At 44.8% G+C, this 18,032-nt stretch overlaps 5 protein-coding genes across 7 annotated transcripts in view; 3 read left to right on the forward strand and 2 right to left on the reverse strand.

Annotated features, from left to right (window-relative positions):
• alpha-Man-Ia (alpha-Mannosidase class I a) overlaps positions 1-6,497 on the reverse strand; it is a 73,518-nt gene extending 67,021 nt beyond the window's left edge. Inside the window, exons 1-2 of one of the 2 annotated variants that reach the window (XM_064700094.1) lie at positions 6,346-6,497; positions 4,885-5,711 (exon numbers count right to left, since the gene is read on the reverse strand). In XM_064700094.1, the coding sequence (XP_064556164.1) occupies positions 4,885-5,451 (567 nt within the window). In that variant the 5' untranslated portion in view covers positions 5,452-5,711; positions 6,346-6,497. Of the gene's footprint in view, positions 1-4,884; positions 5,715-6,345 lie in introns of both variants that reach the window. The other variant, XM_064700095.1, reaches the window with a different exon arrangement.
• A 396-nt stretch (positions 6,498-6,893) lies between these two features.
• LOC135440755 (activating signal cointegrator 1) lies at positions 6,894-8,891 on the forward strand. The gene is made up of 5 exons (XM_064700097.1): positions 6,894-7,054; positions 7,127-8,209; positions 8,286-8,407; positions 8,464-8,658; positions 8,715-8,891. The coding sequence occupies exons 1-5, from the start codon at positions 6,987-6,989 to the stop codon at positions 8,783-8,785; spliced, it is 1,539 nt and encodes a 512-aa protein (XP_064556167.1). The 5' UTR covers positions 6,894-6,986; the 3' UTR covers positions 8,786-8,891.
• Positions 8,892-9,603: 712 nt separating this feature from the next.
• Positions 9,604-10,162, forward strand: LOC135440315 (migration and invasion enhancer 1). Its single transcript, XM_064699422.1, has 2 exons — positions 9,604-9,690; positions 9,761-10,162. The coding sequence occupies exons 1-2, from the start codon at positions 9,665-9,667 to the stop codon at positions 10,020-10,022; spliced, it is 288 nt and encodes a 95-aa protein (XP_064555492.1). The 5' UTR covers positions 9,604-9,664; the 3' UTR covers positions 10,023-10,162.
• Positions 10,047-12,491, reverse strand: cactin (cactin, spliceosome C complex subunit). Its single transcript, XM_064699409.1, has one exon. It carries the CDS (start codon positions 12,389-12,391, stop codon positions 10,118-10,120), a length of 2,274 nt encoding a protein of 757 aa, XP_064555479.1. The 5' UTR covers positions 12,392-12,491; the 3' UTR covers positions 10,047-10,117.
• Positions 12,492-14,686: 2,195 nt separating this feature from the next.
• mal (maroon-like) lies at positions 14,687-17,497 on the forward strand. Of its 2 annotated transcripts, none has more exons than XM_064699388.1 (3): positions 14,687-14,863; positions 14,935-15,079; positions 15,136-17,497. In XM_064699388.1, the coding sequence occupies exons 1-3, from the start codon at positions 14,791-14,793 to the stop codon at positions 17,264-17,266; spliced, it is 2,349 nt and encodes a 782-aa protein (XP_064555458.1). In that variant the 5' UTR covers positions 14,687-14,790; the 3' UTR covers positions 17,267-17,497. The 2 variants fall into 2 exon arrangements, with proteins under 2 accessions (XP_064555458.1, XP_064555467.1); XM_064699397.1 differs by having other exon boundaries at positions 14,688-14,863; positions 15,189-17,497.
• The last annotated feature ends 535 nt before the right edge of the window (positions 17,498-18,032 follow it).

An 18,032-nucleotide genomic window follows, 5' to 3' on the forward strand; every position in this document is an offset into this window, starting at 1 on the left:
CATTTTATAATTTATTAACAATTTTATAAGTTTGTATGCTCTGTGGGACGTTTTTAAAAAATCCTAAGAGCTATAAACATGAAATTTGGTATTCAAATGCCAAATGTAGAATTTTAAGAGGCCAACTAAATATTCATTGATATTCAAATAATTATTTTACCTGCAGGGAATACCAAATTTATGATGGTTTTTGTTGTAAGAATTAAAAAAATTTACATTAAGTAGCTTTAAAGATATTTTATGGTAATGAAAGAACAGGTGTAAGCAAATTGGTAGAATGCCAATTTTTAAAGTTTGAGCATTTCGCGACCAGACTTTGCCCCGTCATCGCCGGATTGAAAATGCAAATGTTACCGAATGTCATTCGCCTCAACTTCACAAATATATAACTTTTATACTATGCTTCCAAATTTCTTTGATGTGTTTCATACAAAACTCTGACCGCACTTTTGCTCCACAACCATTTTCTATTTCCCAAACACTTAAGTATACAAATATATAACAAACAAATCCATTTAAACGAACCTTAAGCGATTTTAAACAGATGTGTGCAGAATCAAACAATTGATCAGTTTCTAACAATAAATTGCCTGATCGTGATCAACGGCCGGCAAACTGGTTTAAGTCTAATTTAAAGCTCGCATTCGCAAGAGAACGATAAATTAAGTCAATTGGGAGGCTTTTTTATATCGCTAATATTGAAAAAATAGTTACGTGACAAGCCTGAGACGAACTGGGACATCCTAAAGTGAGAAATGTGCAGTGCAAATTGAATTGGTTCACGTGTGTCATATAGCGGAATAAGTGGGATAAGCTAAACCATATATTGTAGCATGTAAGTGTGGACTAGTGAACTCTTTAGTTTAACCCCAATAGATAGCGGAATGATCCAAGATCCAAGCAAAGATTTCCATCAACTCTCAATATGCAAACAGCTTGTCTATCCCACAAGGTTTCAACTTGTTGCGAATTACAACAAGTTACAACGCGACGAGTAGTAAATATAGAAACAAGAGTAATGGCAAAGTTTTCAATCTGTCAAATTGAATTCATCTATTTGGCAACGACAAACATAATTTCAGCGTTGCCATCTTAGCTAAAAGGCAGGTGCACTTTTCATAAGAATACGAAATGCCCATTCATACAAACTTCAATATAGACTTTCCTCATATTGGCGATCCCAATATATTCGGTATACCAACTAGATCTAACAAATAACTTTCTTTTTTACTTACATTATTTGCTTAACTTAACAACTAAATTTTTAACTTGCCGCATAATTTAAAGCCAGCTTTAAAATCGCTCTGCTATTTGCAGAGAGCTGCCATCTAACCGACGTGGCGTTGCCTCATAATCAAATGATAAGTAACTTTATTTTCTGCTAGCGGGTATACCACGGCCTTGCCCTTGGCACGTATAAAATAAATTCTCTCAAAGATCTTTGAAAATGAGTTTGAAACTGATCGGAAGGTAAACAAAAAACTTGCATACAACCGTTTTCCGCCAATTTACCACTTTTGCGGGTGAAATATCCGAAATCGATGAAATGCGAATTCATTAAGTTCTTATATAGACCTTTGAAATAAGTTTGAAGCAAATCGGACAAAACTTAAAACTTCGCCTAAAAAATCTTTGAATCGCACCTTCCACCGAGGAAGCTTTGATTTTGCGAAAAGTGTGAAACACGTCTCAAATGATTTTTCATATAGATCCTTGGAAATGAATTTGAGCGCGAAACGTCACCCACCAAATCTTTGACTCCCATTTCCACCAAGGAAGGATGGATTTTCCAAAAAGTGCGAAACACGCCGCAAATGAATTTGAAAATGAGTTTGAGACCGATCGGATGGTGAACAAAAAAGTTTCATACAAACGTTTTTCGCGATTTTTCCACACATGCGGCTTGAATTTCCCGAAACCCCGTCTTAACTTGCATTTTCATCACAAACGTTAACTACATTGAAAATTTCAGCTTCCTAGGTCTTACGGTTTGGGCTATGCGTTGATCACCAATCAGTCCGTCAGTCAGGACAAACAGTTTTATATATAGAGGTTGACAGTCTACTATATAATATATGCTGTCTAACTATGTTTATTTGGTTAAATAATATAAAACAGGCTAAAATTCGTGTATGAAGTTCTTTATTTCCTGTTTAAAGATCGTTGGATCAACGCAAAATGGACAGAGTCCTTAAAATGTTTGGCATATATACATACATATAGAATCCCAAGGATCTAATAGCTATTCTTGTACATTTCGCAGAGGCTTGTCTCGTACTCACAGATTTTAAAATGAATATCAGGGGATCAAAATTGCACATTCATTTAGCGAAAAAGAGTTTCGCACAATAAATAAGCCAGAGAGAGAGAGAGAGATAGATAGAGCAAATAGCCCAAGGCAAGGTCGATAACGGGTTTTGTTTCGCTACGTCTATTAGAAAGCGAAACCAATGAAAACTGAATGCGGATGTGGTTTAATGCACAAGTGTACAGAACAAGGCTCTCATAGATAAGTAAAGGTAAGAACACAGGCGTTTCTTTTGTGTCTATCGTGGTCGTCGGTCGTCTGAGCAAGATGATAAAAAGAAGGAAAAAAAAAACACGAACAGAATCGCTTTTAATTAATACCTATGAGAATATCGCAAGATTCGGTTTCTATAGGAATGCTGGGACATGTATTGTGCGAACGCTTGAGCAAAACAAAGAACAAGAAAAAGTGCGAGGGGAGAGACTGACCGACTAGGCGGTACCCTGTGCCCAACTGAATCTCAAGAAATAAAATAATAGATTAGCTTTCTAATCATGGCGTTTTCAACTCAGCTCGCAGTCCTGATCGACAAGATCTAGGCACTTAATGGGGTCTACGATTTTAACTTTGCCTGATACGTTTGCACTAGTTTATGCTGCCCTATTGAATGGGCACAGGGTATAAAAACAAAGTCCAAGTCAATGTGCCATTGTTGCTATGTTCGCGATCTTTGCGGTTGTCGTTGTTGTTGTTGTTGTTTTTATTGTTGTTGCTTAGATTGCTGAATCAGTTCATAATGATTAAGAACTTTTTTTCTTACTTAATAGAGTTTAGCGCCTAGTAGAATTCTGGGTCAGTGGAATAAGAAACCAGAGGAAAAAAGTATAAATATGCCGAGTGGTAAAGTGGAAAGGGGTAAGCAACAAAAAATTGTAATAATGAGTAACAAAGTGAAAGCACATCAAAATCAAATATGTTATGTCGGCAACTTGGCATTAAATAGAGGCAAGAGGTAGCACAATATGTCTTTAAGTTCTGACAGCTGAGCTGTTCCCAAACAGTTGTTGAGCAGTTCATTTAAATTCATGTTATACATTTATGTATGTTCTGTATATTTTCACTTTTATCGGCAACAAAAAATACTGCTCCCATTCTACTTTAATTGCAAACATGTGTAGCTACACGAGTTCGTGTGGATGTACCCATGAATTCCATTTTGGAAATATAAAACATCCTATTAGGTGTAAAATGAAAAACATGTAGATGATGGATGGATGGACGGAAGGTGGGCAGCGAAACAATCTGGTTAAAATTTGCTAAGTGAAGTACAAAGTTATCGATTACTGCAGACATCAAAACTTCATACTAATGTACTAAAAAATGTGCATTTGACGTACAGACCAAACTGAAGAATTGTCAAATTCAACGCTTTAATGACATGTATATGCAACTATAAACAGATATCCGAATATAAATAGATATCTCATTTTATTCTAAAAAAGGTAGTCTAGTATGTGTTTGATTTGATACCTCTATTAACCGTGATTACCTCTATTACTTCTATTGTCCAAAGAGAACGCTTACTGATATTCGGCGTAAATCAAGGTTAATAGAGGTAAAAAATTAATCTATCAGCGTCCCGGTTAACAAACGTTCACGGTTAGAAAAATGTCGGATAATCGAGGTTCAACAGTATGTAGTAAGGGTATGAAGATTGGCCAAAGATTTCGGAAAAACTGAATCAAAGACTGACAATTCACATTAAAGAAAAACCCTACCCACTTGTACATCCCATTTATACATATGCATATGTATCCTTTTTTATGATCAGGGTTCCAATATAGATGAAATATTTTCTCTCGATTGGTATGTTGATGCAACCCATGCATCCGAAAACAAAATTCACCTTGCTTAACCTAACCTTTAAACGCAAGCTAAAGAGAGCACGCGACCAACACACATGTACGATTCGCTACTTTAGAATGTGTTTGTGATCGGCAACAGCAGCTTTTGTTATTGTTGTCAACGCTGAATTTATTCTTAATGCATTTTCGCTCTCGCTCTCTTTCTCTCTCTCTCTTTCTCTTTCTCTCTCTCTCTTTATATCTTCCGGCAACTTACAATCATTGCCGCGGCAGCGTTTGGCTCGTGTTTGTTCGAAAGCCCGAAGTTGGCTGTGCGACATATCGTCGAGAATTTGAAGATGTCATCGTATTTACCGTAATACCAGCTTTCGCAGCCGTAAGAGCAGCAGTCCGCGAAAAAGTATATGAACATATGTATGTATGTTTATGTATTCGCAAAGAGTTATCGGCGTCAACGGCGGCGTCACAGCATCCGTCAACGTCAGTGTCGCTGACAGCGGAAGTGCACAAATGTGCAGAAGAGGAAGCATAAGACACGAGGCCGCCGCCGCTGATAGAGAAGCACGGGCCAAAAATGTATTTTAATAAGCGAGAGATACAACAGATCTGCCATTAGTGCAAAAGAGAGACCGCGCAATTTGTGCTTATCAGCGCTGAGCAGACTGCGCGTGAGGGAGTGAGAGAGGGAGAGAGCCAGAGAAAGCCCCACACAAGTTTTTTGTTCGGTATTACGAAATACATACATGCATACATACATATGAATTTACTCACCTCTTTGACTTTTAGACGCTTCTCCTTTATGCCGGCATCAGCATGCTCTGCCGCTAGCTCTCTGCCCATGCCCATTGGTAGCTTAAGCTGTTGTTCGCCATGGAGATGGTTGTTGTTGTTGTTTAGGGTTGTGTCATCGGATGCTGGCATGGACACTCGATGATGAGCTGCCATTTCTGGCGGTGCCTCCTGTTCCATGGGCTGCTCCTGTTGGGCAGCCGGCAACGGCGCCTGTCCAACCGCATCGGCTGCCGCCTGCGGCTCATCGAAAATGTCGCCCAGTTCGGCGATGATCTTCTGCTGCAGGCGCTGGCGATCACCCATAAAGTGGGGATCTTCGTCGCGCGGCGCATGCGCGGCCAGCGGTGGAGCCGGAATAAAGATCTCGGGACCGGCCTTCTGGAAGTGCTTGTAGACGCGCAGCACGCGCTCGCTGCCAAAGTTGTCTGGCAGCAGGAAAATGCCGCCAAAGCAGAGGAAGCACAAAGTAGCTAGCACGAGTCCAATCAGACATTTCTCGCGCGAATGGAAGTTGGATTTGCGTCCAATTGGACCGATTCGATACATTTTCGCCTTTTGTATTGTTGTATGCAGTTGTTTGGTGTGTTTGTAGCTGCTTCCCAGCTGTTTGACCGCACTACCGTAATGCCGGCTTTAAAACACATTCACGCACATAAGCAACGAAACACACGCACACATACACACAATGACGCAGGCGCAGGCAGAAGTTTTTAATGCTGCAGCTGCATTTTTGTCATTGTTTTCTCTTTTTTGTATTACTTGGCTATTTTTGGCAAATCATATGACACGTAAGCGCAGGCGGAAAACTACTAAATACAATCCAAAAAAAATTACTAGCAAATAAATCGAAGCGCAGCGCCGTCGCTTACAAACTGCGACGACGACAACGACGGCGTGGCGATTAACTATACGAGCGACAGAGATAGAGAGAGAGCGTGCGAGCGAGCGAGGTTCGCAAGCAGAGACGCACGCAATTTGTAATCAGCAACAGCAACAATATTAGCGGCTCTAGTTATTACAGAATACCGTTAACGCGAATGTACCGTACGGAGAGCGCCAAAGATGCGAAAAGTTTCCCCAAAGCGAAGGGGCGTGTGACAAATGTTACAGCTGTGCGAATGTGAATGCGAATGCGAATGAGGGTGGCTGCTGCTTCTGCTGCTTCTGCTGCTAAAACTGTCTGGACGTAGACTGAGGCGTACCCGCCGCTGCTAACGCCGCCGTTGCCGTCGCCAGCGCTAGCGTTGACGTCTGCTTTGATTTTTTTTTTGCAAATGACTTTTGTTGCTGTTGTTTTTGTCGCCGTAGTTATTGTTGCTGTGTCGGCAGCACTTTCTATTTGAAAAAGACAAGCACGGATATTGTTATAACCTGGCACTTATGATTTGTTGTTTACAACAATTTAAACACACATACAAGCACACACACAGGCACACAAACCAATTAAATAAACAACGCGTCTTTGTCTTATATTACAATTAAACTCGCACAATATTTAATTTAATATTCATTAGATCACAGTCGGAACAGCAACATAACACGAACGGGAGCGGCAGAGCGTTTAAAATGTTTCCATTCCTTTCACGAATATTTATTGTATTTTGTTTTATACTTGCATTTCGCATATTTTTGTTGTCACGGCGTTACCAGATTTTATAATTTCTATCTGGCCATATAGACGCTGTCCAGCACTGTTTCTTGTCACGCGTTTCACGCAACATGCATTCGGCAGCCTCTTAAGTTAGTGACGTCACCAAGCGCTCTCACAAGTTTTTAATGTACAGCTATTTAGCTCAACTTAAAAACTTTTAACATTTAAATGCTACTACTTTACTATAAGCTTAGTTTCATAACGGGTGTTATTAACAGTTAGTTTTAACGAAAAGCCTGAATATTTTTTATTGATTTCGGCCAATTCAACTATTTTATTCAAATGTTAACGCGCTATGGCGTTTTTGCGTACATTATTTATCGATAGCTCCTCTATCGATAGACACAATATTGGCAGTCGGTACAGGCTTTTGTTATTGTTTTGCTTTGAGCTGACGTTTGTAAAGTGTGTCAATCCCCCAGCTGCGATCATGGAAAAGTGGCTGAGTGAAACATTATCCAAGTGCCTGGACTGTGTGGTCACGGATCAAATGATGTCGTGGGTGTGCCCAGATGTTATCCGAGTGAATATTTTTTAAATTTAAATCAAATTGTCCGTTTTCATATTCAGCACCATTTTGGCGATCAAAGATGACCAGGAGTTCGACAACTACTTTGGCAATCTGCTGAGTGAGGACATCGAGGAGCATCGCCTGTTTCTACACAACTGCCGCCGTATGCTACTCAGCGGCAAGCAACCACGTAGCAATGCCAAAAACAAGTCGCCCGTTACCACAACAGCGCCGCCCGCCCAACGAGCCGGCGGCGGGGCGGCCAAGAAGCAGGGTAAATTTGTGAATATGTATGCCGGCGATGGTAAACTCATGGGCGACACCATTCTGCTGAAGGGGCGACGCAGCTGCGACTGTCAGGCGGCGGAGCACAATCTCATCAACAATTGCCTGGGCTGCGGGCGCATTGTGTGCGAGCAGGAGGGTAGCGGGCCGTGCCTCTACTGCGGTGAACCGGTCTACACCACCGAGGAGGAACAGCAAATGGCGAAGGCCGCAGCGACCACGCGTGCCAATAATAAGGGCCAGGCCAAGGCGATGAAGAAGCAGCCGATTGCAACAGCCGGCAAGTCCAACAAGGAAGCCTCGCTGCAGCAGGCGCTGGCACAGCGCGATCGTCTGCTGGAGTACGACCGGAACAGCGAGAAGCGCACGACCGTCATCGATGATGAGCTGGACTACTTCCAGGAGAACTCCGTTTGGTTAACCGATGCCGAGCGCGAGAAGTACGAACAGCTAAAGAGCGAGATGCAAGAACTGAAGCACGGCAGCCGGCTGAAGCGCAAGATCAAGGTGGACTTTGCTGGACGGGAGCTGCCCGACGAATCGCAGGTCAGCAAGGAGTACGAGCAGCAGGTGCTGCGCCAGCTGGCTGCTGTCAGCAAGGCTGCAGCCATAGACCAGGGCAGCTCGCTAACCGGTCATTCCGCGCTTGCGCTGGCGCCCAATCTGGGTGTGGCCAAGCCGCCCGTATTCAAGGCGAGCAAGGAGCAAAAAGCGTGGCCCGCACAACCTGCCAATGACGGGCTGGAGCGCATCTACAATCGGGTGCAGGATAAGGAGCTGCTCGAAATGCAGGACATGCGCCAGTGCCTGTCTATGCACCAGCCCTGGGCATCCCTCCTGGTGGCAGGCATTAAAAAGTATGCCCTTTGGCGGATTACGTGAAATGTGCTCAAAGCTTTTCACAATGTTTGTAATCACTTTACTTTTATCCAGGCACGAAGGCCGCGTATGGTACAGCGAGCATCGCGGTCGTCTATGGATTGCCTCCACCGCCAAGGAGCCACACGCCGATGACATTGCCCAAATGGAGCAGTTTTATCGTGTGCTGTACAATGGTGAGGTCGCTAAGCATGCAGAGATCAAATTTATTGGTAACGTTTGCCATTTCCAGATGATAATCTGAAGTTCCCAACCCACTATCCCACAAGTAGTCTGTTGGGCTGTGTGAATGTGGAGAGCTGTTTGCCCCAGGAGGAATACCGTGATCTCTATCCCCAGGGCGAATCCGACAGTCCCTATGTGTTTGTGTGCACCAAACCGGAACAGTTGCCACTATTGCTGCCAGTGCAGGGCGAGCACAAGATCTGTAAGTACTCCACACAGGATAACGCTACCAATACCTAAACCTCTCCCGCTTTCCAGATGAGCTGCCGCTTAAGACGCACAACGCCGCCTGCAAAACAATGCTCCGTGCACGCGCCGTCAAAGGTTGAACTTTAATTCAAAAATTAACTACATGGAATCCTATTAACATTTTACATTCTAATGAAATTGTATTGTAAAAACGTTTTTTGCATTTAAATTCAAAAGTTTCCAAAATCGCATTGCCGTTATTATCGCTTGGGTATGGGTTAAAACATCGATAAGTGCAATCGTAACATTTTGTATTAAAGGTATTCCAGCTGAAATTGAAATAGCTTATTGAATATTTGTTGTCATATCGAAAGGAATAATTTTGCTTGGCAGTTAAATTGGCAAACAAGCTAAAGCAATGCTTTTAAAAAATATTACGTAAATGTTGTTTCTCAATTACTCAAATACTTGCATATAATTGTTATCTGTTATCATCGATATAAACGATTTTGGATAATAAAAAAAAATATTAATGAAATAATAAATATTTTGCTGTAGTAAATTATATTATAAAACTTAGTTGTGCCTGATGGTCTGATTGTATGCAAAGATAAACAGTACGAACTACTGAATATTAGTGCAAGAACAGATTTCAAAGCATGTAGATTAAAATTATATAAGAATTAATCTCCCATGCGTTTCCAATCAAAATTCTTATTTTGGAAATTTTTCTTGTTGTTTTAAAGAATTCATAAAATTGTTATTGCAAAATATTAAACTTTTCAAATATCGTATTTTATACAATACAAATAAGAATTTAAAGCGTTCTTATTAGCGTTTAGTACAAATAGAGAAAAGTCATTTGTCATTATTTTGTATATGAAATTGTAGCAACAAAGTAAAACCTTCATATTGCGAAATTTACAGTATTGCCTGTACACCAATTCTTTTTATCAGTTGGCGGAATACCCATAATTTGTAATTTGTTGTCCTTCACATATGTTTGGTGCATTTATGCAATGGTCAATGTGGACGTAGAATACTGGTTAGCGCAGGATCAGACCCCTTATATGGCCTGTATGTGTACTTAATCCACGTTTTCCACATTTTCACAGTGGAGCCTGTAACTTTTCGCTGCAGTGCCAGCTGCTGCGGCAGTTTCTGGTGGATGCGGCGCCGGGCGTGCAGGTGTCCTGCCGTCAGGGACGACGCGGCTCCTTTGAGGTGACCATAGACGATCAGCTGGTGCACTCCAAGCTGGCCAGCTTGGCCTTTCCGCAGCATCAGAGCGTGCTCGACCAGGTGCAGCGGGCGGAGCGCGGCGAGCCACTCGAATCAGTGCAGGCGGCGCCCATCAAGGATTGCACAGTGATGTAGCTTGAGAAGAATGCGGAGCAAATTAATTTTTAGAGACATATATGTTTATTTTATTATAAAAATAATCAGCTGAAGGACAACTCAATAAAGATGGTTTAGCGTCTATAGCGATATCGCTTGAAGTGGAACCACAGCTGAAAGATGTTGTTGTGGAACTGGCAACGGAAACCGCGCTTGTAGCTGAACTCCCACTCGCGGTTGACGATCTTGAAGGCGATGTCTTCGTAGGGTGGACCCGTGTGGAAGCGGAGCACCGCAAAGTCAGCATTGTCCGCACAGGGGGTGAGAAAGTATTGCGGCGTCTGCGATTTGTCCATGAGATCCGGATAGAATATGTTAAACTTGTAGCCCTGCACAATCTTTGGTGGCGGATTGTCCATATCGTAATGCGTCTGATTGTATTTGTTCCACTCAAAGCCCGTATGCACGCGATTAAAGTAGCGCGGCTTGCGCGGCCGATACTTATCGGTGGCAAGCTGCGGCACTGCATCCAGTGTGGTCTCCACACTGAACTCAGCCTCGTCGCCCTGCATGCCCTTGCGCGCCTCGCCGCGCATGCGTAGCTCTTGCGGCGTCAGCAGTGCCAGGTCTACGCGCTCCGGATGCACGAACAGCAAACGCTGGCGCTGCACGCGCCGCTCATCATCGCTGTCCGCGTACAGGCCGCCATCGATGTTGTCCTCATCGGCTGCGGTCAGACGGCGTCCACTGAACTCCTCCTCGGGTATATAGACGGGACTATAGTTGAGCTGTTTGTAAATTTGGCACGAGTTCTCCAGCTCCCTGAGCGGGCTATCAAAGTTGTGCTCATCCGCCTCTGACGTCTCCTGTTGCTGGCCATCCTCTTCCACCTCCTCCTCTTGGTCCGACTCTTGCTTTAAAGACAACGAGGCTGATGGTGAGACTATCTCAACGACATTTGGTGGGTCGTTCTCGCGCTTCAAAAGCTGCAGCTTCTCGCGCAGCAGCGCCTGGTGGCAATCCCGCAGACGGGCACGTGCCATGTGCGCCTTCAGCTGCGAGAGTAGGCTCTCCCAATAGCTGATGTCAACGCCATCGGCACGACCGCTTATCTTCGCCTCGATGCGGGCGCGCATCTCCTCCAGCTGTTTGGCGTTCTTTCCGCGAAAGATGTCCGCCACATCCTTGACAACGCTCTGGTGTATGCCATCGCGACGCTGGTTCAACGAATTCGCCTCGCTCTGCTGAATCTTGTGCTGCTTCTGTAGCTCATCCTGCACAATGGTGACCATATCGTTCCAGAAGTCCATGTGCTTGCCCTGCTCCAGCTCCTCGTACACCTTGATGTCGACTAGCAGATCCTCCAGCTCGTCTATGTTCAGACCGTGCAGCAGCATGTATGGCTCGTGCATTTGCATCTCCAGGGCATCCTCCAATTCAGTCTCTGTGTTGGTAGCGGATACGTACTGGGCCAACAGATCGATTGGTTTAGCACGTCCGTCGCGTATGCGAATCTCGCTGCGCAGACGCGCCTGCTCAAGATGGAACTGATCCTCATGACGCTGCCACTCGCGGAATTGAACCGCTTCCTTGGCACGCTGCTGTTGCATGGCGTCGTCCTCGCGCGACTGCCGCTCCAGTTCGCGCTCTTGGCGCAGCTTTTTGACCTTCTCCAGTTCGCGACGATTCTCCATCTGCTTCTGCAGCGACAGCACTTCTACTGTCTTGCTGGATAGATTGGACAGACCCTCGACCTCGAGTTTTTTGCCCCAGTGGAAGGTGGAGGTCAGGTTAGAGTCACCGAATGGATTGTCCTCGTTGGAATACGTTTGGTACTCGTTGTCCCAGCCCATGCGCTGGCGTCGTCGCTGCTCTTTGGCCTGCTTTTCGCGCAGACGACGTGCACGCTTCTCCTCGGGCGTCTCCTTGGCCTTCAGCTGCTCCTTTAAGCGCTGGCGCTCCTGCTGCTCCCTCAAGCGGCGCTCCTCCAGCGTTTGCAGCAGCTTTATTGAATTCATTTCGGGACTGCGTTTACCTCCTGCCCTTTCGCTTGCAGCGCGAGCCCGCTGCTTAGGCTCTGACGAGGACGACGAATCTGATGTGGACGTGGACGAGCTTGAGGATGAGGAAGACCGTGTCCGATGCTCTTTGCGTCTTGGCTGCTTCTGCTCTTTATGCCGCCTGCTGCTTCGATCGCGACTTCTGCTGCGGTGCTCTCTTCGCTTGTGGTAATTCCTATCTCGCTCTTGTTCCCGTTCCTTCTCCCGCCCACGTTCTAGCCCACTTGTGGATGTGTCCTGATGCTTGTCTTGGCTACGTTTGTGCTTGTGTTTAGAACTGTGAGCCCGCGAGCTTTTCCTGTCCTTGCTACGACTGCGACTGCGACGTCGCGATTTTTCCTTGGGCATAATTGGGCACCAAAATGTTAAACGTTTGCAATAAACTACAAAAAAGCAATACTTATGGTGTTTAGATTGCGGTGGTCTTTGTGATGATGAGAAAGCAGCAGCTGCTTCTTATCGATACTATCGATTACACTATGCAAGCATGTTATGTGTTCAATAACCAACACTCACCATTGAGCGGCAACAAATATATTAATATTCAAAATATGTACGAAGCTGATATCGTGACGCTGTAAATTTACGCAAATTAAAAACAAATGGGACTGTTTATGGGGACCTTCATTTATATAAAAAACACTTGCGGCACATTGGGTGCTACATTTATACCATTCACGTATTAGATGCATGGATTGCAGTTGTTTTTGGTTTTTATTTAATACTACCACTAACCAAATAACATATAGACTGGACAAACCGTACTTTTGAGGGTGACATTCGATATTTCTGCGGCTGGTCCAAACTCGCCTTCGTTTTTGTTCGGGTTCGAGACATGCCCGCATGCTCTCAGAAGCAAGAGAGTAAGAATACATATGGCCTGTGTCGGGGAACGGCAACGCTGTCTTTTTACTCGCTCACTCTACAAGAAACTGCTGTGGCTTACTCTCATCCATATGATTTGTGCGATAGACCGGCATCGCTGTTTTTTATCTCGCTCCCACTACAGGAAACTGCTCTAGCTTACTCTCAATGCTCTTTCAATTTGTCTATGTACCGTTTAAATGTTTGTGTGTGTATTTGTCCGCACAAGCAAAAATGCCGAGAAATTCAATTTTTCTCAAAAGTCGGTGGCATATCTTCCCTTTTGACGGGACGAGTAATATGAAATAATGAAAGGGTTTGCCAAGTCGATGCGAAATTCTTTCTTTTTAGCTCGTTCTTTTTCGAAAGGGTACCTAAGCGTTGGCATGTGTGCATTTAAAAGTTTTTGGACTTGCTATTCACGCATACTAACATATTTTGTATATGAATAGAAGCATTTATGCGCATGTGTGCCTGTTGGTCCCTGCCTGCCTGTCCGATCCAAATTTGACAATATTTTTGGACTTCTGAATTTCGAGCTCTACACACACACACACAGAGACACAAATGTGTGTGAATGGGCTGATCATGGGCGCAAAATTTAAAAATATCATTATTGGCACGCGTCTGACGCGCGCTCTTCTTTTTATGATTTAGGGCTTGAATTGATGAATGAATGTTGACCCCTCATTACCTGTAGATCAAATTCATATATGAAAAAGCTAAATATTTTAAGACAATAAAATTATTAATACTATCAATATATAATTGCTCCTAAAATTAGTTAAGTGATCAGTCACTTGACCTACATATGCAGGTGCAGGTGTTTGCCAAAAGTTGACCCTTTCGGCCCAACGGGCTGCTGCAATTAATAAGGGGTCAACATTCATTCATCAATTCAAGCCCTAAATCATAAAAAGAAGAGCGCGCGTCAGACGCGTGCCAATAATGATATTTTTAAATTTTGCGCCCATGATCAGCCCATTCACACACATTTGTGTCTCTGTGTGTGTGTGTAGAGCTCGAAATTCAGAAGTCCAAAAATATTGTCAAATTTGGATCGGACAGGCAGGCAGGGACCAACAGGCACACATGCGCATAAATGCTTCTATTCATATACAAAATATGTTAGTATGCGTGAATAGCAAGTCCAAAAACTTTTAAATGCACACATGCCAACGCTTAGGTACCCTTTCGAAAAAGAACGAGCTAAAAAGAAAGAATTTCGCATCGACTTGGCAAACCCTTTCATTATTTCATATTACTCGTCCCGTCAAAAGGGAAGATATGCCACCGACTTTTGAGAAAAATTGAATTTCTCGGCATTTTTGCTTGTGCGGACAAATACACACACAAACATTTAAACGGTACATAGACAAATTGAAAGAGCATTGAGAGTAAGCTAGAGCAGTTTCCTGTAGTGGGAGCGAGATAAAAAACAGCGATGCCGGTCTATCGCACAAATCATATGGATGAGAGTAAGCCACAGCAGTTTCTTGTAGAGTGAGCGAGTAAAAAGACAGCGTTGCCGTTCCCCGACACAGGCCATATGTATTCTTACTCTCTTGCTTCTGAGAGCATGCGGGCATGTCTCGAACCCGAACAAAAACGAAGGCGAGTTTGGACCAGCCGCAGAAATATCGAATGTCACCCTCAAAAGTACGGTTTGTCCGGTCTATATGTTATTTGGTTAGTGATACTACATAGTGACAACCTCTACTGCACAAACATGTGACAATGTTGTAATGTATCGATGTGTAATACATCGATATGTATATGTGATATCGGAGTCGTGCGACATCTTGTTGATAAATAATTACCGGTTGCTTTTCAAGTTGTGGCCGGCCATAAATACCGCTGAAGCTATTAACCAATGCGCAATAATGAGCGAGTACACGGCGGAGTTCAGTGCTGCAGAGCAGGCGCTGATCGATAAAGAGTTTTCCAGACTTGCGGGTATGTGGTGAAATAGGAACCAATGCAACTGATAAGAATCTAATTGAAATCTACGTCATGCACTCAACCAGATAGCACCTACCTCGACCATGCGGGCACAACCCTCTATGCCGAAAGCCAAGTGTCAGCTGCGGCCCAACAACTGCAACGCGATGTAATCTGCAATCCGCACACCTGCCGCGCCACCGGCGACTATGTGGATCAGGTGCGCTACAGGTAAGGTTATTTTTAAAGGGCATACTATTTATTAAGCTATTGATATGCTCATGCAGAATCTTGGAGTTTTTCAATACCAACGCCGATGACTATCACGTAGTTTTCACAGCGAACGCGACGGCTGCACTGCGTCTGGTGGCCGAACATTTTGACTTTGGCAAAGATGGAAACTTTCACTACTGCCAGGAGAATCATACCTCGGTGCTGGGCATGCGTCAGCTGGTAAAGGCCAAGCGCATCTATGTACTAAACAAAGACAGCATTGTGCTTAACGATGTGGAGCAGCCAGTAGCTCCAGCTCCAGCTTCAGCGACCGGAGCAGCACATGGCAACTCGCTGGTCGTGTTCTCGGCTCAGTGCAATTTCAGTGGCTACAAGCTGCCGCTGACTGTCATCGAAAAGATACAGAGTGGTGGCATGCAGCAGCTGGGCAAGTGCATCTGGACAGAACCGGCAGGGGAACGCGTGAATAACACCAACAACAACAATTATTATGTGTGCCTGGATGCCGCCTCCTTTGCCGCCAGCAGCCCGCTCGATTTGCAACGCCATCGACCGGACTTTGTGTGCCTTAGCTTTTACAAGATCTTTGGCTATCCGACGGGCGTGGGTGCCTTGTTGGTAAGTCAGCGCGGTGCGGATGTGCTGCGCAAGCGTTTTTATGGCGGCGGCACCATCAACTACGCTTATCCACATACCATGGAGCATCAGTTGCGCAGCACATTTCACGAACGTTTCGAAGATGGAACGCTACCCTTTCTCTCCATTGTAGAGCTGCTGCAAGGCTTTCGTACGCTGGAGCGCCTGGTGCCCGGCCGCAGTATGGAGCGCATTTCACGGCATGTGCATGGCTTGGCGCGCTACTGTGAGCAGCAGCTGAAGCAGCTGCAGCATCCCAACGGCGCACCGCTCGTCACGCTGTACAACCATGCGGGCTATGGTGATCGCGCCAAGCAGGGCGGCATTGTGGCCTTCAACGTGCGCACCGACGCTAGCGATTATGTGGGCTTCGGTGAGGTGGCTTGCGTGGCTGCACTGCATCGCATACTGTTGCGCACGGGCTGCTTCTGCAATTTGGGTGCCTGCCAGCACTTTTTGCAACTGAAAGAGGATACAATGGATGCCATTTATAAGCGCGCCGGCCGTATCTGCGGCGATTACTATGATCTGCTGGATGGACAGCCGACGGGTGCGGTACGCGTCTCCTTTGGCTACATGACACGTCTACAAGATGTTGAGCGCTTGCTGCAGATGCTGCGCGCCAGCTATATACACAGCAAGCCGCAGCAGCGTTTCAGCTTCATTGAGCAGCAGGCGGAGCTGCTACCCAAGGTGCTGCAACAGCGGGCACAGCGTTTGCGGCCACGTTTGCTGCAGTTGGCCATTTACCCGGTCAAGTCATGTGCCGCTTTCAAGATCGAGCAGGACGCCGGTTGTTGGCCCTTAACTGATCAGGGACTGCAGTACGATCGCGAGTGGATGATTGTGGACATTAATGGCATGGCGCTAACCCAAAAACGCTGCACGGATCTCTGCCTGATACAGCCACGCCTCGTTGCGGATCAACTGCAGCTGCACTTCTGTGGCGCGGATTCAGAGTCCTTTTGCTCCGTGCCCCTCTCGCTGAGCGTTCAGGCCGCCAACTCGGCACGCTGTCGCAGCAAGGTCTGCCGTCAGCCCATTGAGGGGTACGATTGCGGTGATGAGGTGGCCACTTGGCTAAGCCAGCAGCTCGGACTGGATGGGCTTCGCCTGCTGCGCCAATCGGCGCAGCGCAGCGCACCGGGCTCGCAGCAGCAGCAACTCAGTTTGGTCAATCAAGCTCAGTTTCTGCTCGTCAATCGCGCCTCGGTGCGTTCACTGCAGTTCGAGGAGGCGCTGGACGAGACTGTCGATCGATTCCGTGCCAACATTGTCATTGACACTGGCATGCCATTCGAAGAGCTGGCGTACGCGCAGCTGCGTATTGGCGATATCCTCTTCCAGGTGGATGGACCCTGTCAGCGCTGTGACATGATCTGCATCAACCAGCGCACCGGCGAGCGTTCTCCAGAGACGCTCACGACCATCGCCCGCATGCAGAGCGGCAAGATGAGGTTCGGCATCTACATTTCGCGTGTACCCAGTGAATCGGATGGCAAACAGAAGCAGCAATTGGCTTGTGGAGATGCCATTGTTGTTAGTTAGTCATTTGAATTTGTTAGTTATTTAAATTATATTATTATTTGAAATCTACATCATATACATACATTCCAAAAGACATGTTAAAGTACAAAAGTAATTGTATACCGCCTGTTAGCTTGCCAGCATTATATAACTATAAGTTATACTGAAATGTGGATATTTTATCGGTAGGAAATGTATCTTGTTTACATTAGGATTGTTTTCTTTGAAATATATTCGAATTTTTCATGAAAACTGTCTACTGTTATTCGAGTCTTGATATAAATAATCTCAACAAGAGTGCTACATTCGGGTCGCCGCGACTTGTATAAACAATACAAGTAATACAAGTCATTTTTCTCTCTTGCACACTGTATATTTCTCTTTCTTCTATAAGTTTATTTACTTTCTCCCTCCTTTTCCCTTTCACCTGGTCTTTCTGTCTCTATTTCTGTCAATCTCCTCACTCACTCTCATTGCGCCCTTTCACTTACTCGCTCTCGTCTGTGATTTTAGTTATTTCGATAGAGCATTTTAAAACTTCGATACTAATCTATTCAAGTTGATTACCATTACAAACGATGAGTTATTAAAGCACGGAAAAAAATATTAATAGCTTTACAAGGATATGGAAGTTACATTCAAGAAGTAAAGTATAGTAAATTGCAAATATATCCCAGAGTAAAAACATACAAAAATATTAATGAGATCTTAAAAATCTTCGAGATTTGTCTAAAATTAAAAATATTTTGAATTATTCAAAAGCCGCGTTATTCAGCACTAAGCCGCC

Source organism: Drosophila montana, unplaced genomic scaffold (genome assembly GCF_035044405.1).
Source record: "Drosophila montana isolate Dmon_TW-CO22-7 unplaced genomic scaffold, ASM3504440v1 contig_1624_1, whole genome shotgun sequence".
Taxonomy (NCBI): Eukaryota; Metazoa; Arthropoda; class Insecta; order Diptera; family Drosophilidae; genus Drosophila; species Drosophila montana.